The sequence below is a fragment of the Saccopteryx leptura genome, chromosome 1, assembly GCF_036850995.1.
Source record: "Saccopteryx leptura isolate mSacLep1 chromosome 1, mSacLep1_pri_phased_curated, whole genome shotgun sequence".
NCBI classification, from domain to species: domain Eukaryota; kingdom Metazoa; phylum Chordata; class Mammalia; order Chiroptera; family Emballonuridae; genus Saccopteryx; species Saccopteryx leptura.
Window position 1 is genome coordinate 268,672,301 of NC_089503.1, and position 23,867 is coordinate 268,696,167.

Below are 23,867 nucleotides of genomic sequence, written 5' to 3' on the forward strand. Positions count from 1 at the left end.
TGGGAGGCTGCTAAATATCCTACAATACACAGAATGCTCTCTCAACACAAGGAATTTTCTGGTCCCAAATGTCCAGTTTCAAGGCTGAGAAACTCTGGATTGTGACATGGCCCCTCCAGGGCTATTTCCAGGTCACTCTTCCAGGGGCCATGGTGAAGCCCAGAGAGATTCACAGACCCTGATGTGGGCAGCAGATGAGGATGTCTTGGGCAGTCCTGACCCCATCAGCTTCTCAGAAGGCCTAAGCCAGGCTGACGAGGGGCGGGAGCCTGGCAGTGCTCCAGGGTCCTCACTCTGGTCCCACTCAAGGCCATCTTGGGGTTGGGATCCAGGCCCCACAGGTCATGGGGCACCTGACCTTGGTTGCCAATTCTTCCTGGTCATCTGCAGATGTGGATGAGGGCACAGATGTTCAGCAGGACTGCCATGCCTGGGGCATGCTGTGCAAGAGCCTCATCGGCACCTTCACCTGCGTCCCCCCTGACGCGCAGCCCCAGCCTCGTTCTAAGGAGGGCTGCATAGGCACCGGGTGCTTTGGGGGTACAGGGAGCACTGTGCAGGGGAGAAATCAGAGCAAGAGGACAAGGGCAAGCAGGCAGACATTGAAACCGAAAGAGGCTGGCTCGCCTCTTCCCTTCCACCTGTGTGTGCCCCACTGGCCTGCCTCCTCACTTCCGTCTCAGGTGAAGATGAGTGCCGGACGCAGCCCAACCTCTGTGCCGATGGCCTCTGTGGCAACACTGAAGGCAGCTTTTGATGCGACTGTGATGAGGGTTTCCAGCCCAGCCCTGCCCTCAACGAGTGCCACGGTGAGTATGTCAGTGACAGGCCCAGGACATGCAGCCACCTAACACCTGTCTTTCTGCCATCTAGGAACTTTCCAAGGTGGGGACAGGGTCCTGGGCACCAAGGGAGCACACAGTGGTTTGCTGAGTTGATCTGGACACACATGCCCCCCACATACCCCATGTTCCCTTCGTCCCTTCAGCCAAATATCCTGGAACCACCCCCATCTGTCACACCCAGGCACAAGTTCCCCCAGGTTCACCATTTCCTGGAGGCTAAACTTGTACCATCTGTCCTGGCAACATCTTGTTTTCACAATCTCTGCCACTCTTCTCCCTCTTCACTCCCCCAGCACAGTCTCCATGCCAGAGCTTCAGGCCAAACATGTGTGTTCAGCTGTCTTCAGGAACCCTCCATCACCAATTCTCCCCCAGACACAGGTCACCTCCAAACAAGCCCAGCCCAGCCTCTCTTCCCGGAGTCTCCATCTCAGAGATGCACCCTACCTACCCAGACTCCCAAGCACACCTTCTAGCATGCCTGTGTCTCCCTACCTGACACCCAGTCTCTAGCCTGTCCTCTATACTTCCCACGTCTCTGGACATCACCCTTCTGCTCTGTCCCCACTGTCTATCCTGCCGCCTCTTTTTTTTTTTCTTTTTTTTTTTTTTCATTTTCCAAAGCTGGAAATGGGGAGGCAGTCAGACAGACTTCTGCATGCGCCCAACTGGGATCTACCCGGCATGCCCACCAGGGGGCGATGCTCTGCCCATAGCCTGAGGCAGAGGCCACAGAGCCATCCCCAGCGCCCGGGCAAACTTGGCTCCAGTGGAGCCCTGGCTGCAGGAGGGGAAGAGAGAGACAGAGAGGAAGGAGAGGGGGAGGGGTGGAGAAGCAGATGGGCGCTTCTCCTGTGTGCCACGGCCGGGAATCGAACCCGGGACTCCTGCACGCCAGGCTGATGCTCTACCACTGAGCCAACCGGCCAGGGCCTATCCTGCCACCTCTTGTCTCTCTCCCCCAGTGTTCCCCAGCCTCTATGCTGCCCCTTGACCCTTAAATCTCTCCTCGGCCAGAGGGATGCTGCCATTGGCCCTCAGAGGTCAGCCCAATGTCCACAGCCCAGGTGTAGTTCTCTGATCTTCAGGTCTGTAGCCTCTGCCACAGCTCTAACCTCAGAACCAGCCCGTAGAGGGTACTTAACGCTGTTGAGAACCACAGCCTTGAAGATTGCACCCACTGCACATGCACAGCCATGTCAAAGGCATCTGGGAGCCCAAGTATAGAATCTTGGTGCCCCTGGATGCCAGGGGGAAGTGGGACCCTAATGGCGAGTTTCTCCCACTCATCGTTCCCTGCAGACATCTGGCAGGGGCCCTGCTTCTCCAAGGTGCTGCAATCCATATGCCAGGCCCCATCAAGTGGTGGTGAGGCGGTCACCAGGGCAGAGTGCTGCTGCAGGGGTGACCGTGCCTGGGGGCCCCACTGTGATCGCTGTCGCCTGCCCAGCACCTCTACCCCCAGGAAGCTATGCCCCCATGGCTCAGGCTACACCGCTGAGGGCCAAGGTGAGTGAGAGTTTGCTCACAGTGGTGTATCTACGCTCCATTGTGTGCTGGAATTAGTGAGCCTGTGTGTGTGTGTGTGTGCTGTCAGGTATGTGTGAATCAGTGTGAACCAGAACCCATTCATAACTATGTGTGTGCATGAACTTGGGTGATGGGTAAGCAGATGTGTGGGGCAATGTGTGTGATTCTTTTGTATATAGGTTCATTGATGAGCATGAGAAAGCGTATGGACTGGTGTGCATTCCCTGTGTGTGCAAGTGTTTCAGTGAGCATTTGTCTATGTGCTAGTGATCCTGTGAGTTGGCGTGCATCCTCCTTGTGTGTAAGCTGGTTAGTGAGTGTGTGTGTGCTAATATGGGTGGGAGCTTGTGTCTCCTGTATGTGAGCTGGGTGAGGAGTCTGCACCAGAAGGTGAGGAAGAGGGAGTGAGCCTGTTGTGTGATTTGGATTCTGGTGAGTGTCTATGAGGGTAACTATGTGTGTGTGAGTGTGAATGTATCTGTGCTTCATTGAACATGTCAGTGAAGGTGACAGGAGAGCAGCAGGGACATCAGAGGCTGAAAAGGGAGTGCCTTTGCATGGGCGTGTCTGGGGGACAGAGGAGCCCTTGACTGTGTGTGTACTCAAGATTCTGTGAGTGTCCACATGTGTGACTGGTGTGAAATGTTTATGTGTCACTGTCTGTGCTTCTACGCATGTGGGGTTGTACCCCCGGGTGTTCACAGTATCCATTAAGAGGAGTTTCATTAGTGTGTCTTGCTGACAGAGTTGTGACCCACAGCCTGTGGTGCACTCCATGGATGCAGGGAGGGGAAGTAGAGACTGGCCTGGCCTCCAAGGAGAGGGCTGCTGGGCAAAAGTGAGGATGTGTGCCCCAGTGACCCGAAGCAGCCTGCCCCAGCTGAGGACTTATCCCCAGATGTGGACGAGTGCTACGTGCTCTCTCACCTATATCCCCACAGTGAGTGCATTAACAATCTTGGCTCCTTCCACTGCCACTGCCAGTCCGGGTACATGCCAGACACCACTGCCCCAGCCGGCCTGCATAAGCCACCCTGACCCTTATTCCCTGACACTGCCTGGCCCCTCCACACAACACCCAGATCACGCTTCTATGAGAAAACCAAGACCAGAAGCGACAGAGACCATATGGACCACAAAGTTGAAAGTATCCATAAATTTTTCTCTATATCCCAACATTATTTGGGCCACTTTCCTCCTGTTACTTTGTGCATCCTGAAATTTTCATTATTTTGTATAGCAGATATCCATCTAATTCAGGGGTCTGCAAATGTTGACAAGGGCGAGCGTGGCTCTCCACTTGGTTTAAAATTTTTTTTTCTTTTAAGTGAAAGGAGGGGAGATAGTGAGACAGACTCCCACATGCACCCTGACCGGGATCCATCACCTGGCAACCCTGTCTGGGTCTGATTTTCCAATCAACTGAGCTATTTTTAGTGCCTGAAGCAGATGCACTCATATCAACTGAGCTATCCTCAGCCCCCGGCGCCAATGCTCAAACCAATCTAGCCACTGGCTGTGGGAGGGGAAGGGGCAGAGAAGTGGAAGGGGGGAGAGAAGCAGATGGTTGCTTCTCTTGTGTGCCCTGACTGGGAATGAAACCCAGGATATCCATATGCCAGGCCAACGACCTAGCCATTGGCCCACTGGCCAGGGCCCCACTTAGTTTTGTTAATACAGTTTTACTGGCACACAGCCATGCCTTTTGCTTCCTCACCTTCCATGGCTGCTTTGCTGCCACAAAGGAGACTTGCGTAGTTGGGACTAAGACCATGTGTTCCACAAAGCCAAACGTGTAAGCCCAGAAATCCTGGATGGGTAGGGTCTGGGAAGGAGGCCTCAGCGAGACCAGGGTGGAAACCCCAGCTCTCAAGCCACTTGGAATGTCTGTCTGATTCCCCTGCTTCTAGATGTAGATGAGTGCAGCCAGGCCCCCACATTATGTAGCTTCTTCTGCAGAAACAGGGAATGCAACTTCCTATGTGCCTGCCCCACTGCTACCTGCTTCAGGGGGAGGGCAGGACCTGCACAGGTGATGCCCTCTCCTACCTTCCCCTCATGCCCTGTGTGGCTCTGTTCCTGTCCCCTAGTGATGCCCTGAGCACATCCACCATCTCACTCCCTCCCCTCTGGATGGCATCAGGCACCATCTCTAGGGTCTTTTCCTTGAGAAGCCCCCAGCCTCAACCAGGCCCTGCCCTGAGCCCATTGGGACCATCTATGCCACAGACCTGGATGAGTGTACCTCCAGGCAGTACAACTGCCAGTTCTATGTCAACACCATCAATGCCTTTGTCTGCTGCTGTTCCCCTGGCTTCACCCAGCGCCACCAGGCTTGTTTTGGTGAGTACCCTCTCCCTTCATGCAACAGCTGGTGCATGACTCTGGTCTCCACTTTTATTTGTTCACCAAATAAATAGTAAGTGCCTAGCGTGTGCTGGACATCAATCAGGGATACAAGGAGTGATAGTAACAAATTCCTTGACTTGTCAGTGATCACATCTAGAATCTTCTAGGGACCTGGGAGGCCCAGGAGGTCTCCTGAGGAGACCTTCTGACTTTGGCCTTTGACACCTGACTTGTCCCTGCTGGGTTTCTCCCCAGAGTGTTCTGGAAAACCCAGGGGCTCACAGGGTTCAAAGGGGAAGTTGGTTCAGAACCCAAAGCTACAGAGGCATCTGTCATTCTAATAGCTTCTTAATGCCCTGTGGCCCAGGAAAGCCAGACCTCCCCTGAGGACCAAACCGAGCTAAGGGTGGCCCCATTCAAACTCCTACTAATCCACTCAGCCAACACCTGCTGAACACCCACTATGTACCAGGCAGTGCTCTAGACCAGAGGTCATTGAACTCCAGCCACTAGGTCAAGCCTGGCCCCCTTGCTTGCCTTTGTCAATGAAGTTTTATTGGTTCATATGACTCTTTATTTGTGTATTGTCTTTGGCTGTTTCTATGCTATAATGGCAGAGCTGAAAAGCTGCAATTGAGTCAAAAATATTTCTTATCTGGCCCTTTACAGAAATGGTGCCAAGCCTCATTTTAGACCCTGAGGGTACAGAAATGGACATAAGGGTTATGCTCGCTGCCATTATGGATGGCCCCTGCTAGCAGAGAATTAGACTAGAAACAAACATAATTATAAGTTCGCACTATAGTCATTTATAGTATAAAAGAAAGAAAAAGGAAAGCCGAGTGAGGAGATCAGGAAGGCTGCACTTTTTTTCAAAGATCAGGAGAAGCATCATCAAAAGGGGACATTTGAGCAAAGATTTGAAGGAGGTGAAGGAGTGGGCCGTGTGCCTATTGGGGGAAGAGTGTTCCAGGCCTGGATATGACATGTGTTTTTCTTTTTCTGAACAGTAAAGTTATTTTCCCATGCAGGTGTATGTGTGTATACACAAGTCTGTGTACCAGCATATACACATCCCACTTGTGCCTGACATTCAAAGCTCACATAGGACTTCTCTCACTAAAATAGAGTTTAAATTCTAAGCCAGGCTCCCCACTGCAGAAGGATCCAGATCATCCATGACTAGCACCTGTATAGCCTATATTCTTGGTGGTTGTTCTTTGACTAACTAGATTAGGAGGTGACAGACATTTTCTATAAAGGGCCTGTTAGTGGACATTGTCAATTTTGTGGTCCATGTGATCTCTGTTGCAATTATTCAACTCAGGCATTGTAGCCTAAAAGCAGCCATAGATGATATATTGTAAATAAATGGGTGTGGCTGTGTGCCAATAAAACTTTATTTATACAAACAGGTGGTGAGCCAGATTTGTCCCATGGGGCCTTGGTTTACTGATGACTGAACTTGAGGATCGCACTCACATGACCACAGTAGGCCACCCTGACCCTTGGTTCACTTTGCTGAATGCAAGGGGGAAATGCAGGTGGCATTGGGTGTATCTCTTTGGCAGGATCCTGGTAGGAATACAGGGCTAGTCTCTGTGGCCCCTCAAGTGACAAATCAGATGTGAGGGATGAGACATGTAGCTGTGAGAGCCACTGTGGCTTAGAAGCCCCATGTCCCCAGTGCTTTTTATACCCAAGAAAGATCCCAGGTCCCCAAAGGGAAGTACCTGATGTCAATTATCTCTGTATTCACAGAAGCCAAAACTCATATTTCTCACTCTGAAATGTATTGTTTATTTCCTATAACCCCAGCTCAAATGCAATTTACCACTCATGGGCATTACTACCATAGCAACATTGCCTGGTAACTCGGGCTGCCATACAAAATACCATAACCTGAGTGATTTAAACAACAGACATTTATTGCTCACAGTTCTGGAGGCTGAAAGTCTGAGGTCCAGGTGCCCACAGAGTCAGTTTCTGCAAACTCCCTCCCTGGCCTGCAGATGACTATCCTCTCAGGTGTCCTCCACAGCAATCTCTCTGGCATCACTAAGGCACTAATCCCATCATGGGGGCCTCACTTATAGCTTTATTTAACCCTAAGCACTTCCCAAAATCCCTGTCTCTAAATACCATCACATGAGGACCTAGGGTTTCAGCATATGAGTTGGAGGGTGGGCAAACATTCAGTCTGTAACACTGACTAATGTCCTACAGTTGTCAGGTTTCCACGAGGACTCTGCACAACAGTTATCCTGGGTCATTTTCCCATGGAATATATTATAAAAAAATGGTTTTATTAATCTTTTACTCCCATGCCAAGCTCCATCCTAAGCCCTTTACATGGATAGATTAACTTAATTCTCACAAAAACTCAATGAGGTGGGTGTTATTCTCTAATGTTACAGCTAAGGAAACCGAAGCAGAGAGGGTAAGTCACTCCCCCTAGGTCACACAGATTTGAGGAGGTACAGATGAGATTCCATTGAAGACCTATATGTGTGTGACCTCAAATGTCTGTGGCAATTCTGTGAGGTGGGAACTGTTACAGATCTCATTTCGCAGAGGAGGAAACTGAGGCGCAGAGCAAGTAAATGACTTGCTCAAAGCCACATAGTTGATGAGATGGTAGGCTCAGCATCATGGTGCTTGACATGTTTGGCCCTGGTGCTTCTCGGTTCTCTGCAGATAATGATGAGTGCTTGGTCCAGCCTGGCCTTTTTGGTACCCATGGATGCTGCCACAATGCTCCAGGCAGCTGCAGCTGTGAGTGCTATCAAGGTTTCACTCTGGACAGCTCAGGCCATGTCTGTGAAGGTAGAGTCAAGCTTTGGGTGGAGTCTAGGCCTGAGAGGTGGTCCTAAAGGACACTGGGCGAGCCCCTCTCTCCCTCTCTGTCTTGAAGATGTGGATGAATGTGCCGGGCCCCATCGCTACCAGCATGGCTGTCAGAATGAACTGGGGGGCTACTGCTGCAGCTGCCTCCAGGGTTTCACGCCACACTCCCAGTGGAGCCAGTGTGCTGGTGAGTGGTAGAGACTGGGAGGAAGCCGAGGCTCCCACCAGGACCTGTCTAAACTGGGCAACTAGGAACAACCTCCCTGCGGGATATTGCGACAAGCAAAGATCAGATGGGCCAGTATGGAAGGTAGTGCATTGCTCCTGCCGGGAATCCAGGCTACAGAGCCAGCATGACAAAGTTCAAGTTCATTTCTTAGGGAGTTGTGACCTGCAGGGCTCAGATGAGACAGATTCTGAAACCATGCCTGTGATCACTGGGAAAGAGTGCTGTGATTAATTAGTGATGTCTGCCGTGGGTGCAGCAGGAGCAGCAGTGAGGAAGGGGGCCATGCATGTTCCATCATTGCCATAGCTACTGCAGAGGCTATCAGCTTGGAGGCTAGCCTTCTGCCCCTCAACCTTCTCCAGTGCATGATTCTCTTTGCTGTTTCAGGTCCTCCTAATTGACAGCCTGGTCCTCACCACCTCTCTTTCTTCCTCCCCTGGCTTTCACTCTTGACCCTCGTTGGGGCTGCTGTCCCACAACTCCTTCACTTCCTCTACTCTGGGCACTGCTGTCTGCCCTTCTGGACATTCCTTTCATGGCCTCTGTGACACAGCTGTTCCCACTCTCCTGCCACCTTACCAGCATTGCCTTTTCTCTAGCTCTTCCTCCTGCCCCTTATGGCAGATCTCCATCTGACCTGTGGCATTTGGCTCTGGGGCCTCTGCTATCCATGCCGTGTTCTTAGCCTGTCTCCTCTTTGTACTTAGTCACTCCTTCACCGTGGTTTGCCTAAGACCTGCCTGACACCAGGCCCTGTGGATACAGATACCAGCTGAGAAACAAATTTCATGCCTGCTCCCTAGTCCAGTTTTACCAGGGAAACAGGGATTAATTAGGCCAGTAGATCTCAACTGGGGACCATTTTGCCCCCTGGGGAACATTTTGAAGTGTCTTGGAGACATTTGTAGTTGTCACAACTAGGCAGTGAGTGTTTCCAGCATCAAGTGAGTCGGGGCCAGAAATGCTGCTCAACATCCTACAGTGCCCAGGACCACCCTCCACCCCAAGAATGATCCGGTCACGCGTGTCAACAGTGCTGAGGGGAAAAGACCTTGTTTTAAACCATTTAGGATTTCTGGGAAATTTTGAGAAATGCTTTCAAGGAGAATTAAGGGGCTCACCAGGAGGCTGTTAGGGGTTTTGACATTGGCCTTGGGCTCTGAAAGAGGAGCTGAAGTTGTTGAGTGGAGAGGGGGAGATTTACCAGTGGAGGGCTCTGGGGGTGCAGAGGTTGGCCCCTGTTCCCTGCTCCTACGTCTTCTCTCCCTCTCCACCCTTAGATGAGAATGAATGTGTCCTGTTGCCTGCCGCCTGTGGCAGCGCCTCCTGCTACAACACCCTGGGAAGCTTCCGCTGCGTCTGTCCCTCTGGCTTTGGTTTTGATCAGATCCTGGGTGGCTGCCAGGATGTGGATGAGTGTGCGACACAGGGGGGACCCTGTAGCTACAGCTGCTCCAACACCCCTGGTGGCTTTCTGTGCAGATGCCCCCCCAGACTACTTCCGGGCTGGGCAAGGGTGAGGGGCTTGAATGGGGTGCACACAGACCTCCAAATCCTGAGAGTGTCTGCACACACGCAGGCTTGTGCACACACACATATACACACATGCATGCAGAATGGGCACAGAACCCCAGTAGCACCTGTACATGTGTACACACAAGCTCACACCCACTGTGATGTAATTGTCCTATGGCACTCCTGCATGATTGCACATCCACAGGGATGGGTGCACACTTCTCTAATGGCATTTGAGTGATGGGTGCACATTTCTCTAATGGCATTTGAGTATGTACACAGTTCACACCCATGCCAACATGCCCCGGAACCCTTGTGCATTCATATATCTAACATGCAAGTGTGCAAGCACATGTTGGCATCCCTGCATGCACTCAGGCTTGCACGTGCACACACCCTTAGGTACACTCAGGTACATTCATACACCCTGTGTGCATGTAGGTTCATACCTCTGCCTAGGTAAGCCGAAGATGGATGCACACACACACCCCTGGAGAGTCACAGACAGGAACCACACGGACATATTTGCATGGCAGACCTTTCGTCCATGGGCAGCATGGCTACAAATGGATTATGGGGGTGGCTGGGAAGATCCTCAGTCTGTCTCTGAAGGCCTGCTGCCCCCCGCCTGGCCTAGGCATTGTGTCTCCAGCCTGAGCTTCAGCCACAGATCCCAAAACGCTCCAGATGAGGAGGAGCTGCTCTCACCTGAAGCTTGCTGTGAGTGCAAGATCAAGGACCTCTCACCTTGTGACCAGCCACAGCGCAGCCTGCACAGGGACCAGCAGGTGCCATGAGGAATGCACTAGGTATAGCAGTACAGTCAGTGGCAGGGACTGTCAGAGTACAAGTCAACGGTGGAAACACCAGACTCTGTGTCCCAGCTTGTCCCTGCACTGTGGTCCCTGCTTGGGCCTTCCTCTGCTTCCTCAGCTCCTGGAGATCCCTCAGAACTCTCTGTGAGAAACCAGCCCCTCAAGCATCCCACTTCACTCCCGGTGATGAGTCAGGTACCTCCCACACAGACTCTGGCCAGGCTGTGATCCTCCTCCTAATCCCTTCCATAGCGCTTAGATGCAGAAATGGCTTACCCCCTCAACCCTGCCTGTACCCTGGAACATGTCACCCCTCACCTCTTGGCTGGCTAATCTTTCCCTCATAGCTCCTCTGAATTTAGCACCACGGGGCCCAGAGAAGCCAGCTTAGCCCCTTTGTTTATTACCCCCTTCAGACACTCCACCTTTACACCTCTTTCCTGCACCTTTTATGCTTGGGCCTCCTGAAACCACCTCACCTCTAGAAATCATAGGCTTCCATAGGGTTGACACTAAATTTAATAGAGAAACAGAGAAGAAATAAGTAAAACATTGTCTTTTATAACACATGATAAAATATTATAAGTGATAAATGCTGTAGGAAAAATGAAGGCAAAAGTGGGATAGAAATGTCAGGTCTGGCCTGACCAGGCGGTGGTACAGTCAGACTGGGATGCAGAGGACCCAGGTTTGAGACCCCGAGGTCGCCAGCTTGAGCACGGGCTCATCTGGTTTCAGCAAGGCTCACCAGCTTGAACCCAAGGTCGCTGGCTTGAGCAAGGGGTTAGTCAGCTATAGCCCCCAGTCAAGGCACATATGAGAAAGTGATCAATGAACAACTAAGGTGTTGCAACAAAAAACTGATTGATGCTTCTCATCTCTCTCCATTCCTGTCTGTCTGTCCCTATCTGTCCCTCTCTCTGACTCCCTCTGTCTCTGGCACAAAAGAAAAAAAAAAGAAAGAAAAGAAATGTCAGGTCTGAGGGGCTCTTAAGATTAGATTAAATATGAGTGATTACTTTTCCTCTTTTTCCCTTTAGTTTTTTTTTTCTAACCTCTTGCTGGGGAAAACAGTGCCTGTATATATTATCCCACTGTTAACATTATTTTCTTTAAGCTTTGCAATAGTAGGGCCCTCTGTTGGGTTTGTCACTCAAGAGTGAGCAGATTGATTGTCTGGGCTTCTAGGATGGGACCTGTGGCTTTGCCTGCAATATTCATAGACTGCTAGGAGGTGTCAGTAAGAACACGTGTCTGTGCAACACTTAAATGGGAAGGGCTGGAATCCCCAAAACTGAAGGGTTGGGAAATGGAAATAGCTTTCACTTTTAATGCAACAGCAAAACACTCCAGCAGCATATCAATTAGGCAAAACAAACACAGCACTGCGGGCCCTGGCTGGTTGGCTCAGCGGTAGAGCATTGGCCCTGCATGTGGAAGTATCCGGTTCAATTCCCGGCCAGGGCACACAGGAGAAGCGCCCATCTGCTTCTCCTCTCCTTTCTCTCTCTTCCCCTCCTGCAGCCAAGGCTCCATTGGAGCAAATTTGGCCCAGGCGCTGGGGCTAGCTCCATGGCCTCTGCCTCAGGCACTAGAATGGCTCTGTTTGCAGCTGAGCAATGCCCCAGAGGGGCAGAGCATCGCCCCCTGGTGGGCATGTCGGGTGGATCCCGGTCGGGAGCATGCGTGAGTCTGTCTGCCTCCCCCTCCATCCCTGGCTTCCCACTTTGGAAAAATACAAAAAATAAAATAAAATAAATAAGAATACAGCCCTGCGGCAGGGCAAAGGAGTAGAAAACACAGATAATCTCCTGTGTGATTGAATGCAGCACCCAGCCCTGGTTAGCCTGCATTGGGGCTGGCTGACTTAGGGCCTTGTCTGACTGCCAGGACCAGGAACACTGACAGGAGCTTGGATAAAGAAAGGTTTGTGATCTGAACACAGAGGGCTCTCAAAGAGCCCCAGATGCAGGAAGTGCAGTGGGACTCTGGGAACCGGAAAGCTGTCTGGCAACTCCTCTCTGGCCCAACTGGATCTTATATTTCTCTCACTTTGTTGGGTCTGGCACCCTCTCTGAAGCTGGCTTCTGCTGCAAGGCCCTTGGTCATAATCCCAGCTACCCCAGGACACCTTCCCTCTTTGCTATCCATCTGAGAACCAGCTTCCAATTTCATTGGCCTTGTGGATGGAGGGCTAGACAGAAGTCAAGGGCAGAGAGTTTTGTGTTTTCCTCCTCTTTAGAGATTGGCTGAATCTGCCCTTGGCCATGACTCCATGGCCCCTACCCACTGCATTCCGGGCCTGTCAGCCTCTAAGCATCACCCGCCTGGTCTTTCTCCCCAGGTGAGCCTGGCCAGCCTTGATTTGGAGGCCCCGCTAACCTTGGACCTGAACCTCTCATACTTGGGCCAGGCTGAGCACATTTTAGAGCTGTGGCCAGCACTGGAGAGTCTAGGAGGCCAGGTCCACTATGTCATTGCCTGTGGCAACGAGCAAAGTTTCTTCCACACGCATCACCTCTGTGGCCTCAGCTCCTTGCAGCTGGGGCATCGGAGGCCAGGGCCTGGAACCTACCAGCTGGAGGTGGTAAACGTAGCAGGGCCCTGGGGCACCCAGCCAGAGGGGCAGCTGAGGCCAGCGGTCCAGGCCTTGAGGCTAAAGGTTTGGCTGCAGCTACGATAGCCTGGCCCAAAACCCCTTCTGCAGCCCCTTCTCCAGACTCCCCACCTGGATACCCCAACCCCTGCCTCATTCTATGAAGTTTGGGAGAAACTGATGAAACTCTGCTCACTACATACCACAAGGAGACCCTGATGATGAGCTGGGGCCTTAATAGGCCTAGGGCCCCCATGCCACCCTCCTCTCCAGAAATGGAAGATTCTGGAACTGGTAAGGATTCATCCCTGGTGACAATGGCTGACCAGGTAGAACCCTGAAACTCAGGAAGAGTGACATGCTACACTATGATCTCGGGTGAGACAAGCCTCTCCTCAACACTCAGTCTTTCCTGGAGACAGCTGGAAGCAGTGCCCTGCATCCTCCAGCCCCCATACTGGGCTCAAGCAGGGCCCTGTGGTTCACCGTATCTGATCAATCTCAGGCTAAACTTCTGCAATGCACTAGGATTCAGTCTCTGGGGGTTGGTGGAACATGGAAACAGCAGCTAAGGAGGGCATGGGGCTCATCCGTTCAAGAAAAGAGCCCACAGGACCCCAGCTAGAGTTGACATGCAGCTGTGTTCATGCCCCCTAGGGTTCCAAGGATGCTTTATATCAGAAGCAGAGAAACAATGAAGTTATTCTGGGGCTACACATGCTCCCTTAGCATGTTCTTGAAGCTAGTAAACACTGCAGGCCCACACAGAGAGAGCCCCAGACCCCAGGAGAGCGGAAGCTGTGGGGAGGATAAGCTACAGCCCAGGGCTCTGAGGAGAAAGCACAAAAGTGAGAGGTGGGTGGAGATCATCCTCCATCTGGGGGTGGGGGCACAGTCCTCGGGTACAGACATGTGCATTTGGCACCAACTGAGCCTTCATGCATTCACCAAGACTGATGAAAATGGCTCATATTTCCAGACCATGTACTACATGCTGGGCACTGTTCTAAATATTTTCAAATTATTGACCCATTCATTACTACAACTTCAGAGAATAGAGCCGATTATCCTCATTTTAACTTTTCAGATTAGAAAACTGAGAATCGGAAGGTTAAGCAATTTGACTAATGTGTCTCTCTAGGAAGCAGGTAGCAGAGCCAGGTTCAAAGTCAGGCAGCAGTACCATGCCTCACTTCACCATCCTGCCTGACTCTAGGTTGGGCCAGATCTACCAAGTCTGAGGGCTGGGATTCTTATCCTGTTAACATGCAGTCAGTATGTGTGTTTGCATATCATGGACAGGAGTTTATTTAGTCCCCACAGACTTGTATGAGGCAGGCAGTGTTATAACCCCATTTAACGGGGGAAACTGAGGCTTAGCAAGTTTGCAGAATCTGCCCAGGTCACCCACAATAGCATAACAGGGCCTGGATGTGACCCCAGTTCCTTCAAGTCTGGCCCGTGACCCCAAACCACCTCTTGTCCTCTAGAGATGATGCATTTGCTTTTCATTCACAACATCCTCGGTCACAGTGCAAACACTCTGCCTGAGGAGAGCACAGTAGGGGGGATTGAGTTTGGGTGGTGACCTGGACCCTGAAATGTGGCCCTTCATACTCCTCTTGTAGACCAGTCACTGGACTCTATGCTGGCTGGAATCTAGTTCACCCAACTTATCAGGAGCTTCTGGGCAGCCATCATAGCTCACAGAGCTTTATCCACAGGCAGAAACCTGGGCAGAGCAAGCATGTGACCCCCACTTTGTAAACCAGGAAGGAGGCAGCAAGAGACTGAGAGGTTTCCTCAAGGTCACAGGCTGAACTCGTACCCAGTTCTGCATCTAGCACATCCATGCTCAGCCCCCTAGAGCTGTCTGGTATCCCGGAGTGTGAGGGGATCAAGTGGGGCTCAGCATGGGCTGGGACTGGTACCTGCTAATGAAATGTAACAAAGATAGTAATGATGTCCCACTGAAGGTTTATTTTTAAAGAGCACAGCCCAGGAGGGGTGTCCATGGACTGCCTAGAGCTTTGTAAGAATCCAGCAGGACCCAAGCAAGTGTGGCCCGGGGTAGATGACAAGGGACTGCAGGTAGGTAATGTATCTCAGTGATTATAAGAACTAGTGGCCAGAGCTGGGTCTGATTCCCAAAGAAAACACGGGGCTTAAATCAGGTCAGCTCCCTCTTTCTAGCTGCCTACAGAGCAGGAGGTGTCAGGCTTGAGGGAGCCAATGCAGACTCAGGCATGAGGGATAGAGCTGGCTTGAAGGACAGAGAGGCTGGAGGGCTGCAGGGCAACAGTCACGGTGGAGAAAGCTCCAGCCAATCTTGTGTTGGTTGATCTTGGAGATGTGAGGGCTCACAGTCCTGCAGGAGGTATTGGAGAAGACAGCAGGTGACAGGGGGCAGAGTAGAGCTGAAGCCCCCTGGGCTCTGTCAGTTGTGGACACCTAGGACCCTCCCATATGAGCCTGTGGGACTGTCCACTGAGCTAACCCTCCTTGGTCCTGGAGATGAGTCCTTACCTGGATTAGCTGTTGTTTGGAGGGAGATATTTCTCTTATTGTTTCTGGTATGATCTCTAAATGTGGAAAGTGAAATTCTGAGCCTAGAGGGTCCAGAGCTCAACTTCTTCCCCCAAGAGTGAGATCCTGTCAGAAAGATGGAAAGAGAAATATATATGAGACTCACCAATATCCTTTGAGCACCTGGATCCAGCCGAGCCTGAAGCCACTGGCTAGTCATTTGAGCCAACGAGTTCCCCATTTGCTTGACTTTTCCATCACTGGCATTAGAAAGTATTTTGACTAAAAGAATTCACTCAATCTCCAACTCCCCAGGAACTGGCTTTCTTTGGGGTGGGGACAGCTGTCAGTATGCTGGGCTGCAATTCCCTCCTTTGGGGGTTGAGAAGCTCAGGAGGCTGCAGCAGGGAGTCCCCCTAGATGTTGGGCTGAGATCTCACCCACCTTGGGGGCCTTCAGGATGCTTTTGCTGACTTTTCAGAAGCGTTATCCCTTTTTGTACCCACTTGGCCTGTGGTTTCCCACACACCCTCTTCTGTTTGCGAGGGAAGTAGAATCTGCAGGTGGGAGTAGGGTGCCAAGTTAGTATGTAAGGAAGGAGCAAAGTTATGTGTGAACCCCCACCCACTCCAACTCCCACTGTCCCACTCACATCACAGCATGCAGGTTACAGCTCCCGCTCACATCCTGGTGCACATAACGCCGGGCATGCCGGAGCACATTCAGGCTAACGTGGGGGTGGTAAGCCAGGCAGCAGTCTTCAAAGACGCCTGCAATCACATGGCCCCCCAGGCTCACTTTTCTATGTGTGCCTGTGCAGCTGCATGTGCACTGGGTGTTCAGGCACAGACACCAATGTGGGCACCCGCAAACATAACATGACCGTCCCAGGCCCCAAGGAGGCTTAGGAACTGCCCAGGTGATAAGGAAGCCAATCTGCTCACCTTTGGCCCTTGATATGGGGGCAGCTGGCAAGAGTTGGAGAGAGCCTGAAGGCCTTGTCTGGGAAGGGCCCAGGACCTCAAATGAACGAGGAACCAAGGCCATTTTCACTGCTGCTCTGGGGCAGAGGGCAAGAAGGGCAGGTTCAATACCCTGAGGAGGGGCCAGAGCCACCACTTCTATCTGGGCCCCTCCTCCTAAAATGAGCAGGCTGGCCCACTGCTCCTTATGTCCTAGCTCCTGCTCCAGGCTGGCCTTTCCCCACCTAGGTCTATCTCAGGTACAAACTCCACTCTGTCCCCATCAGAATGATCACTTCGAGTCACCTGAACAGAGACCAAGAGGTTTGGGTGAACAAAAGCATTTAGAGTTCCTACTCAGAACCAGAGTCCGGACAAACAGAGGAAAACTAGACCCACTGTTCTCATCGGGGATGTCCTGGAGATGGAAGTTGATCTATGCTGGGAGTGGGAAGCTCAGGGACCTTGAGGGGAGGTGCTCAGAGAGGAAGGTGCTGGTGCCAGAGGGTCTGGAAGCAGGGGAGGAATTGATACAAGAGATGGTACAGAGGCCTTCAGGGTTGTCTGGGATCTGTCTCTGCTGGTCCCTGGAGGAACCACACCTGAATCCTAGCAGTGCACAGTGGGAGGGAGGGTTAAGGGGGAGGCCTCCAGTGCCCCAGAGGGCAAGGAGCAGTTCAGTCAGATGGACCCTGGGCTACAGTGTCTGGCAGGCAGTTCCTGGGGCTGGGGCCACTTTGTACCCTAGGATCAAAGGACCAAGGCTTGGCCTGGCTGCTGGAATGGGCCTCTGATACCAGAACAGTAGGAATGAAGCCCAGCCCCTCTGGGGCAAAGGCTAAGGTCTTCTGGGGGCTGGAAGAGGGCCTCAGACCCAGTGAGGAGTGGGTGAGGCAGGTGGGTAGGGCAATGGGACCTCACCCCTGCCCTGCCAGCTGCTGGGGTTCAGCTCCCTTTCCTGGGCCTACTGGGATGGAGGACACAGTGGTAAGGCTCATGCTTTAGAACTAGCTTTTAGTCACTAGTGTGTCTGTAAAGTCATGGTGCACTTTTGACTGGTCACAGGAAAGCAACAAAAGACAATAGAAATGTGAAATCTGTACCAAATAAAAGGAAAACTCTCCCAGTTTCATACCTATTCAGTGCAGTTCGATGTGGGCTCACGCACAGATTTTTTAAGGCTCCTTAGGTAGCTATCCATATAGCCTCTACAGACTCGTCACTGACTGATGGCCTACCAGAACGGGGTCTCTCCACCAAACTGCCAGTTTCCTTCAACTGCTTATCCCACCAAGTAATGTTATTCCTATGTGGTGGCGCTTCGTTATAAACGCGCCGATATTCACGTTGCACTTTGGTCAAGGATTCGAATTTAGCAAGCCACAGAACACACTGAAGTTTCTTCTGTACCGTCCACATCTCGACTGGCATGGCCGTGGGCTGCTCCGCTGTATACACGGTGTTAGGTCATTATCTGCGCATGCATACATGCTGCCACATCATCCTACAGAAACTAGGAGGGTTTTCCTTTTATTTGGTGCATATTTCACATTTCTATCGTCTTGTTGCTTTCCTGTGACAGGTCAAAAGTGCACTTTACAAACACACTGCAAGCATCAGCCTCATGGATCTTCATGGCCCCTCTTTACAGTAGGAATTCAGAGCCCCACTTTGTAGATAAGGAATCTAGGGCCATAAGGGCTGAGTATTGACTCTCAGCCTGACCACACAGTTAGTCTGAGCTGGGGGAAGTCTGGATGGGGACCCCTTCGTACTAGTCTCTGGTGCTCTGCAGGGTCAGGTCACTGCAGTGTGTCATTGATGGTAAGGGGCTAGGCCACTGCTGGAAGCCACTCTCTGCTCCCTACATTCCTTGGGCCAACTGGAGCTCCTGCAGGGAAATCTTAGGTCATAGACTGTGGAGGAGGCATCACAGGAACCCTGCAGTTCCAAGGAGCTGCACAGATGTCAGGAGTTTCTGCATGCTTGGGGGCGGGTAGCTCTCAAAATTCCATGGAAATGGACCCAAGCTTCTGGAGGAGAGGATAGGCAAATGGGGGAGGGGACAGAAAGATAGATGAGAAGAGGGGAAATCAGGAGGGGGGGTAGAAGGTAGGCATGGCCCAAGACAGTACCTTGAGCTTGGATAGCAGGGGCCCAGATGTCCACAAAGCAGGTCACCAGGCAGGCCAGGAGCCACAAATTCATTGTGCAGGTTGGTGCTTCTGAACCTTGAGGAATAAGATGGGAGGTAGGCATTAGGAGGACCCCAAATGGACAGTAGCAGACACTGAGAACACCCCCCATCTCAAGCCAGGACCTTCTACAAGGGAGACAGACAGTACAGGATGGGGACAAGTCATTCCTGAGAGACCAGCTGCTGGTCTCAGTTGTCGTGGTGGTGATGGGGCACTTACCAAAGCCTATGGTGTTTCTGGTGCCTCTGGAGTGTATGCCAAGCTCTCAGGCCCACTAGCTGACAGGCTTCCCCACTTTATAACACATGAAGCCCCACCCTGTCACCACCTGCCCTCCTCCGCTACCTCCTCCTCCTCCTCCGGACCTGCACTCCCACTCCACTCTCCCTCCTGCCCCACCCTTCTCTCTTTTCCCTGTTTCTCTTTCTAGCTCCTCTATCCAAGGTCAGGGTATGCCTGGAGGAAGTTGGGGCCTACAGAGGACAAGAGGATCCAAATCAGTAAACAATGACTCCCTCAACTGTCTACTCAGATGTGAAACAGACAGGGGGTTGGCTCCCTTGGCAATAAGAGGCTAAAGAATAGATGCAGATGGACAGCCCAGACTTGAACATTTTGTGTGTGTGTGTGACAGAGACAGTGAGAGAGGCAGAGAGAAGGACAGACAGACAGGAAGGGAGAGAGATGAGAAGCATCAATTCTTCGTTGCAGCACCTTAGTTGTTCATTAATTACTTTCTCATGTGCCTTGACGGTGGGGGAGGGCTACAACAGAGCGAGTGACCTCTTGTTCAAGCCAGTGACAATGGGCTTCAAGCCAGTGAACTTTGGGCTCAAGCCAGTGACCATGGGGTCGTGCCTATGATCCCATGCTCAAGCCAGCGACCCTGCGTTCAAGCTGGTGAGCCTGTGTTCAAGCCAGATGAGCCCATGCTCAAGCCAGCAACCTTAGGGTTTTGAACCTGGATCCTCTCAGTCCCAGTCAGATGCTCTATCCACTGTACCACCGCTTGGTTATGCTCAGCCTTGAACTTGACCAGGCTAATTGAAGGCTGGCTACCCCATGATGCCCCTCATCTTCCTCCACCTTCCAAGGCCTCTCACCCAGCACCCTGCTTTCTTTCTGAAGGGCCCTTTCTCCTCCTTTTCCTATTCCCTCTCCAGCCAAACACCTGGTTGGCTTCCTGTGGACAGGTCTCAAGTTGCCTAGAGCCCAGTGAAGAGGCTTCACCTCTGCTCCCCACTCCCAATCCACTTGTCCTCGTGGGGCCTTGACTTGATCTGGCTTTTCTCTCCTGCCACACAATGGTGTGATTTATGTCACAGAAATGTCCAGGTGCTGAGAACAGGCAAGTCTATAGTGGTTGTTGCCTGACCAGTGGTGGTGCGGTAGATACAGCGTCGACCCAAGGTCCCTGGTTTTAAACCCTGAGGTTGCCAGGTTGAGCAGGGGGTCGCTGGCCTGAGCGCAAAATCAATGACATGATCCCAGGGTCACTGACTTAAAGCCAAAAGTCGCTGGGTTGAGCAAGAGGTCACTGGCTCTGCTTGAGGTCCCCCCCCCCCCCACTCAAGGCACATACAAGAAGCAATTAATGAATAACTAAAGTGAAGCAACTATGAGTTGACACTTCTCTCTTCTCCCCTTTCCTGTCTGTCTCTCTCAAAAAAAATTTTATATATATATATATAGCCGGACCTGTAGTGACACAGTAGATAAAGTGTCATCCTGGAATGCTGAGAGGTTACTGGTTCGAAACCCTGGGCTTGCCTGGTCCAAGCACATATGGGAGTTGATGCTTCCTGCTCCTCCCCCTGCCCTCTTCTCTCTATACCCCCCCCCCCACCTCTCTAAAATGAATGAATAAAAATTTTTTAAAAAGTTGTTGCCATGAGCTGGGAGGAGGGGTGAATGAGAGGTGACTACAAAAATGTGTTTTGGGGATGTGGGGGTTCTGAAATTAGATAGCGGTGAGGGTCAAGCGACTGAGTACAGTAAACACTGCAGAATTGTCCACTTGCTATGGGTGCAATGTATGTATGTGAATTTTCCTCAATATTATCTTGAGAATAATCTCAATAAAACTATTAACCACAACAAATAAATATTTTGGTTTTAGAATAAAAGTCAGAAGCCCCATGTAGCCACGCCAGCAGGAAACAAATCATCTAGTAACTCAGCAGGTGATTCTTTTCCTAGGTCCTGTGGCCCAGCCGGAACAGGTATACGAGGTGAGGATGGGGACAGGTAGGGGAAAGGGAGGGCTGCCGAAAACTCAACAGCTTTTAACTTTTAATTTTTCGTTTCCCGCATTCTTAGTTGTAGAACACTCTGGGTACTGATAACAGCCTGTACTCCTTTTTCATCTCTCCAGCTCCACGAAGAGCCCCTGATGGGGGTTGGAGGTTTCCTCGCTGCCCTACCCGCCGGCTGGGTGGAGCTTGGCGTTGTGGGCAGGACTTGATGGAAGGCGTTTGCCGTCGGGGCGGAGCGTTATGAATGGGGCTTAAACCGGGGGCGGAGCTTGCGGGCCTAGCCCCGTACCCCACTTGGCGATGGAGGACGCGGTGTGGGTGGGACTAGGCCCCGAAGCCGCTCCGCGTGGCTGCGGGCGTGGGGACGCGGCGTGGCGGGCCCGAGCCAGCCACCCGCCCACTGCCCCTACTTGCCCCTACGGTGGGCAGCGGCCAAGACGTGTAGTTACCCAGACTTAGCCGAGCGAGTTCCCCTCCCCGCCCGGTCCCTCGCGATTTGTTCAACTGCAGCCTTAACAGGAGGGCACAGAGGCTGAGAACCAGAACGCAGAGCAGACAGGGACTTTTGCGCGTTCTTGCACTCGGCTCAGGAGTCAGGTGTCAGGGGTGGGAGGGAGACAAGATGCTTAGGTCGGCGAGGCCAGGGAGGCCAAGTCTTTTGCTTCTTTTTGGCCAAGTAAATCAACTTTTCTTCTCTTTTTACTTATTCATTTTCGAGAGGAGAAAAAGAGAGAAGGGAGGAGGAGCAGGAAGCATCAACTCCCATATGTGCCTGGACCAGGCAAGCCCAGGGTTTTGAACTGGTGACCTCAGTGTTCCAGGTCAATACTTTATCCACTGAGCCACCACAGGTCAGGCTCAACTTTTCTTATATACTGTAAAGGAAAGGGGGACAGTCCCCTCCCTAATGGAGGAGGGCCATTGAGCAAAGGTCTGAGGGGTCATCAAGAAAAACATTGGGGAAGTATCACTGGCTGAAGTGGGGGGTCTTTCTGCTGTTGATTTTGCATGTCAGATCCCCCTCAACCCCAGGTGCTGCTCCTGAACCTCGGGTGCCTCAAGGTCCCATCAGCTCAGATGGCCTCTGAGAGAAGCAGCAAGGGGCCCTACTCTCCCTTCCTCCCCATTATCATGCATCTCTTGTGGAGACAGGTGTTCTGTCTGCTGGGCCTGGACTCCTGTTATGCCCAGCTGCCTCTTGCTCTGGTCTAGATGCACAATGGTTGCCAAGCAACTGGAGGAAGAGGGGCGAGGGGGAAAGGGATGCATTGCTAGCTTCTGGCCTTTCAGGGACTTAGTTTTCAGATTGTCCCTGTGTTCCCAATGTGATTGGCCCTGGTCCCTCCTGCAAGGCCAGCTTTGAAGGGCTTACCTCCCAAGGTTGACTAGCCACCTCTGTGTTCCAAGAGTCGGCTGCACTGATTGCAAGGGTGGGAAGACTCAGGCTTGGCTCTGGTCATGGCCTTGGCCTCAGTTCTTGTGCTTCTCCTTCTTTTACTGTATTTGTTGGGGCTGGGCCAGGCTGTAGCTGGGCTAGGGGTGGCTTGAGAAGGGTGGTGGTGAGCCCTGAGGAAAGGGTCCCATCTGGTTCCAAGACCTCTTTGCAGCTGCAAGCTCCATTCACCTCTTCCACACAGGTTTTCAGGGTGCCTCTTACAGACCAGCCCTGAGGCATCAGAGAACCAAATACATCCCAGACATAAAAGATGACAAGGATGTCACTAGTCTAACAGGACCTCTGTGTTGGGACCACTTGTTATCTCATTCATCCAGCACTGAGCAAGCACTTTCTATATGCCAGGCCCTGGGCTGGGTGCTGGGTCAAACATTGAAAAAGATAGGTGGTCCCAGTGCAGAGCAGACAAGACAAGCAGCAAAAAGCAAAGCAAGATGCTATGAGGTCAGGATCACTGCCCCTAATTCTGAGTGATAGGAAGACTCTGGGGTTGAGCTGTGTCCCTTTGAGGAGAATGGCTTGACATAACAATAACCCTAGAGGTTTAATATTTATACCCATTTTTCAGGAAAAAAACAATCAACTGAGGCCCAGAGAGGTTAAACCTGACCAAGTAAACAGGGTCCAGATTCCAAGCTTAGGTCTGACTCCTTCATTCCAAATATACATACTATTGAGTGCTGTACTAAACATGTCTTGAAAAAAAATTAATAATGTATTTTATTTAACCCTATCCATAAAATATAGGCCCTTGCTAGCTGGCTCAGTGGTAGAGCATCAGCCCAGTGTGTGGATATCCCAGGTTCAATTCCCTGTCAAGGCACACAGGAGAAATGACCATCTGCTTCTCCACTCCCCCTTCTCTCTCTCTCTCTCTCTCTCTCTCTCTCACCCTCTCCCACAGCCATGGCTCAATTGGTTCAAGCACATCAGCCCCAGGTGCTGAGAATAGCTCTGTGGAGCCTCTGCCTCAGGTGTTAAAAATAGCTCAGTTGATTCTAGTATTGGTCCCAGATGGGGGTTGCCAGGTGGATCCTGGTCAGGGTACATACGGGAGTCTGTCTCTCTATATCCCTCCTCTCACTTGGGAAAATAAAAAGAAAACACACACACACAGAAAAATAAAAAGAAGAAGGCATCCCTGAGGGGCTCTATCTTTAGCAAACCACGGTTGCCTTCAAAAAAATGGTTGGGATTGCTTGACCTCTTAAAGGGATGAGGTTAGGGAAGTTGCCCAGGGAAACTCATGTTCCAGTTGATCTTCATTAGCAACATATCCTATATACTGTTTATCTTTCTCACCATGATGTGTGGGATAAAGTGTGCTCTTCCTCAAAAAAAAAAAAAAAATGCTCATCACCTTTCTTCTCTCACTACCTATTATCTATCTTCTTTTCCCTGTTTCCACAGCCACTCACTTTGGCAATGAATAAATGCCAAGAACAGTGCCCAAGTCTCACCAACTAAAAGAAACCCAGCATCTCTGATCCCTTCTTGCCTTACTCACCCACCCCACCCTGCCCCATCCCTTCACCCCCTACTCCTGAACACCTGCATGGCCTCCAGATTGAAATCTAACAGCTGCCCCTCACCCTCAGCCTCCCTGGCCATTCCTTCCATTGGGCTCTTGCCTCACTGCTTCAGAGACACACCTCTTTGTGTCCAGTTCCCCCTACACAAGCACTTCTGTCACCTTTAAGACAAGGACATTTTCTCAAGGTTCTGCTCCTGGTCCCTTTCTCTG

General features: G+C 51.6%; 2 protein-coding genes across 3 annotated transcripts in view; one reads left to right on the forward strand and one right to left on the reverse strand.

The window, feature by feature from the left end:
- Window positions 1–12,813, forward strand: part of FBN3 (fibrillin 3) — a 58,353-nt gene extending 45,540 nt beyond the window's left edge. Inside the window, 13 exon segments of the mRNA XM_066360234.1 lie at window positions 391–522; window positions 684–809; window positions 2,148–2,354; window positions 3,274–3,390; window positions 4,277–4,369; window positions 4,372–4,407; window positions 4,605–4,718; window positions 7,422–7,550; window positions 7,639–7,758; window positions 9,081–9,286; window positions 9,288–9,316; window positions 9,953–10,103; window positions 12,475–12,813. Of these exon segments, the coding sequence (XP_066216331.1) occupies window positions 391–522; window positions 684–809; window positions 2,148–2,354; window positions 3,274–3,390; window positions 4,277–4,369; window positions 4,372–4,407; window positions 4,605–4,718; window positions 7,422–7,550; window positions 7,639–7,758; window positions 9,081–9,286; window positions 9,288–9,316; window positions 9,953–10,103; window positions 12,475–12,813 (1,799 nt within the window).
- A 1,873-nt stretch (window positions 12,814–14,686) lies between these two features.
- CCL25 (C-C motif chemokine ligand 25) overlaps window positions 14,687–23,867 on the reverse strand; it is a 47,946-nt gene continuing 38,765 nt past the window's right edge. Inside the window, exons 1-6 of one of the 2 annotated variants that reach the window (XM_066352554.1) lie at window positions 18,632–18,775; window positions 18,350–18,445; window positions 15,905–16,022; window positions 15,697–15,809; window positions 15,253–15,378; window positions 14,687–15,094 (exon numbers count right to left, since the gene is read on the reverse strand). In XM_066352554.1, coding sequence (XP_066208651.1) covers window positions 15,087–15,094; window positions 15,253–15,378; window positions 15,697–15,809; window positions 15,905–16,022; window positions 18,350–18,422 — 438 coding nt within the window. In that variant the 5' untranslated portion in view covers window positions 18,423–18,445; window positions 18,632–18,775 and the 3' untranslated portion in view covers window positions 14,687–15,086. Of the gene's footprint in view, window positions 15,095–15,252; window positions 15,379–15,696; window positions 15,810–15,904; window positions 16,023–18,349; window positions 18,446–18,631; window positions 18,776–23,867 lie in introns of those variants that run through there. The other variant, XM_066352545.1, reaches the window with a different exon arrangement.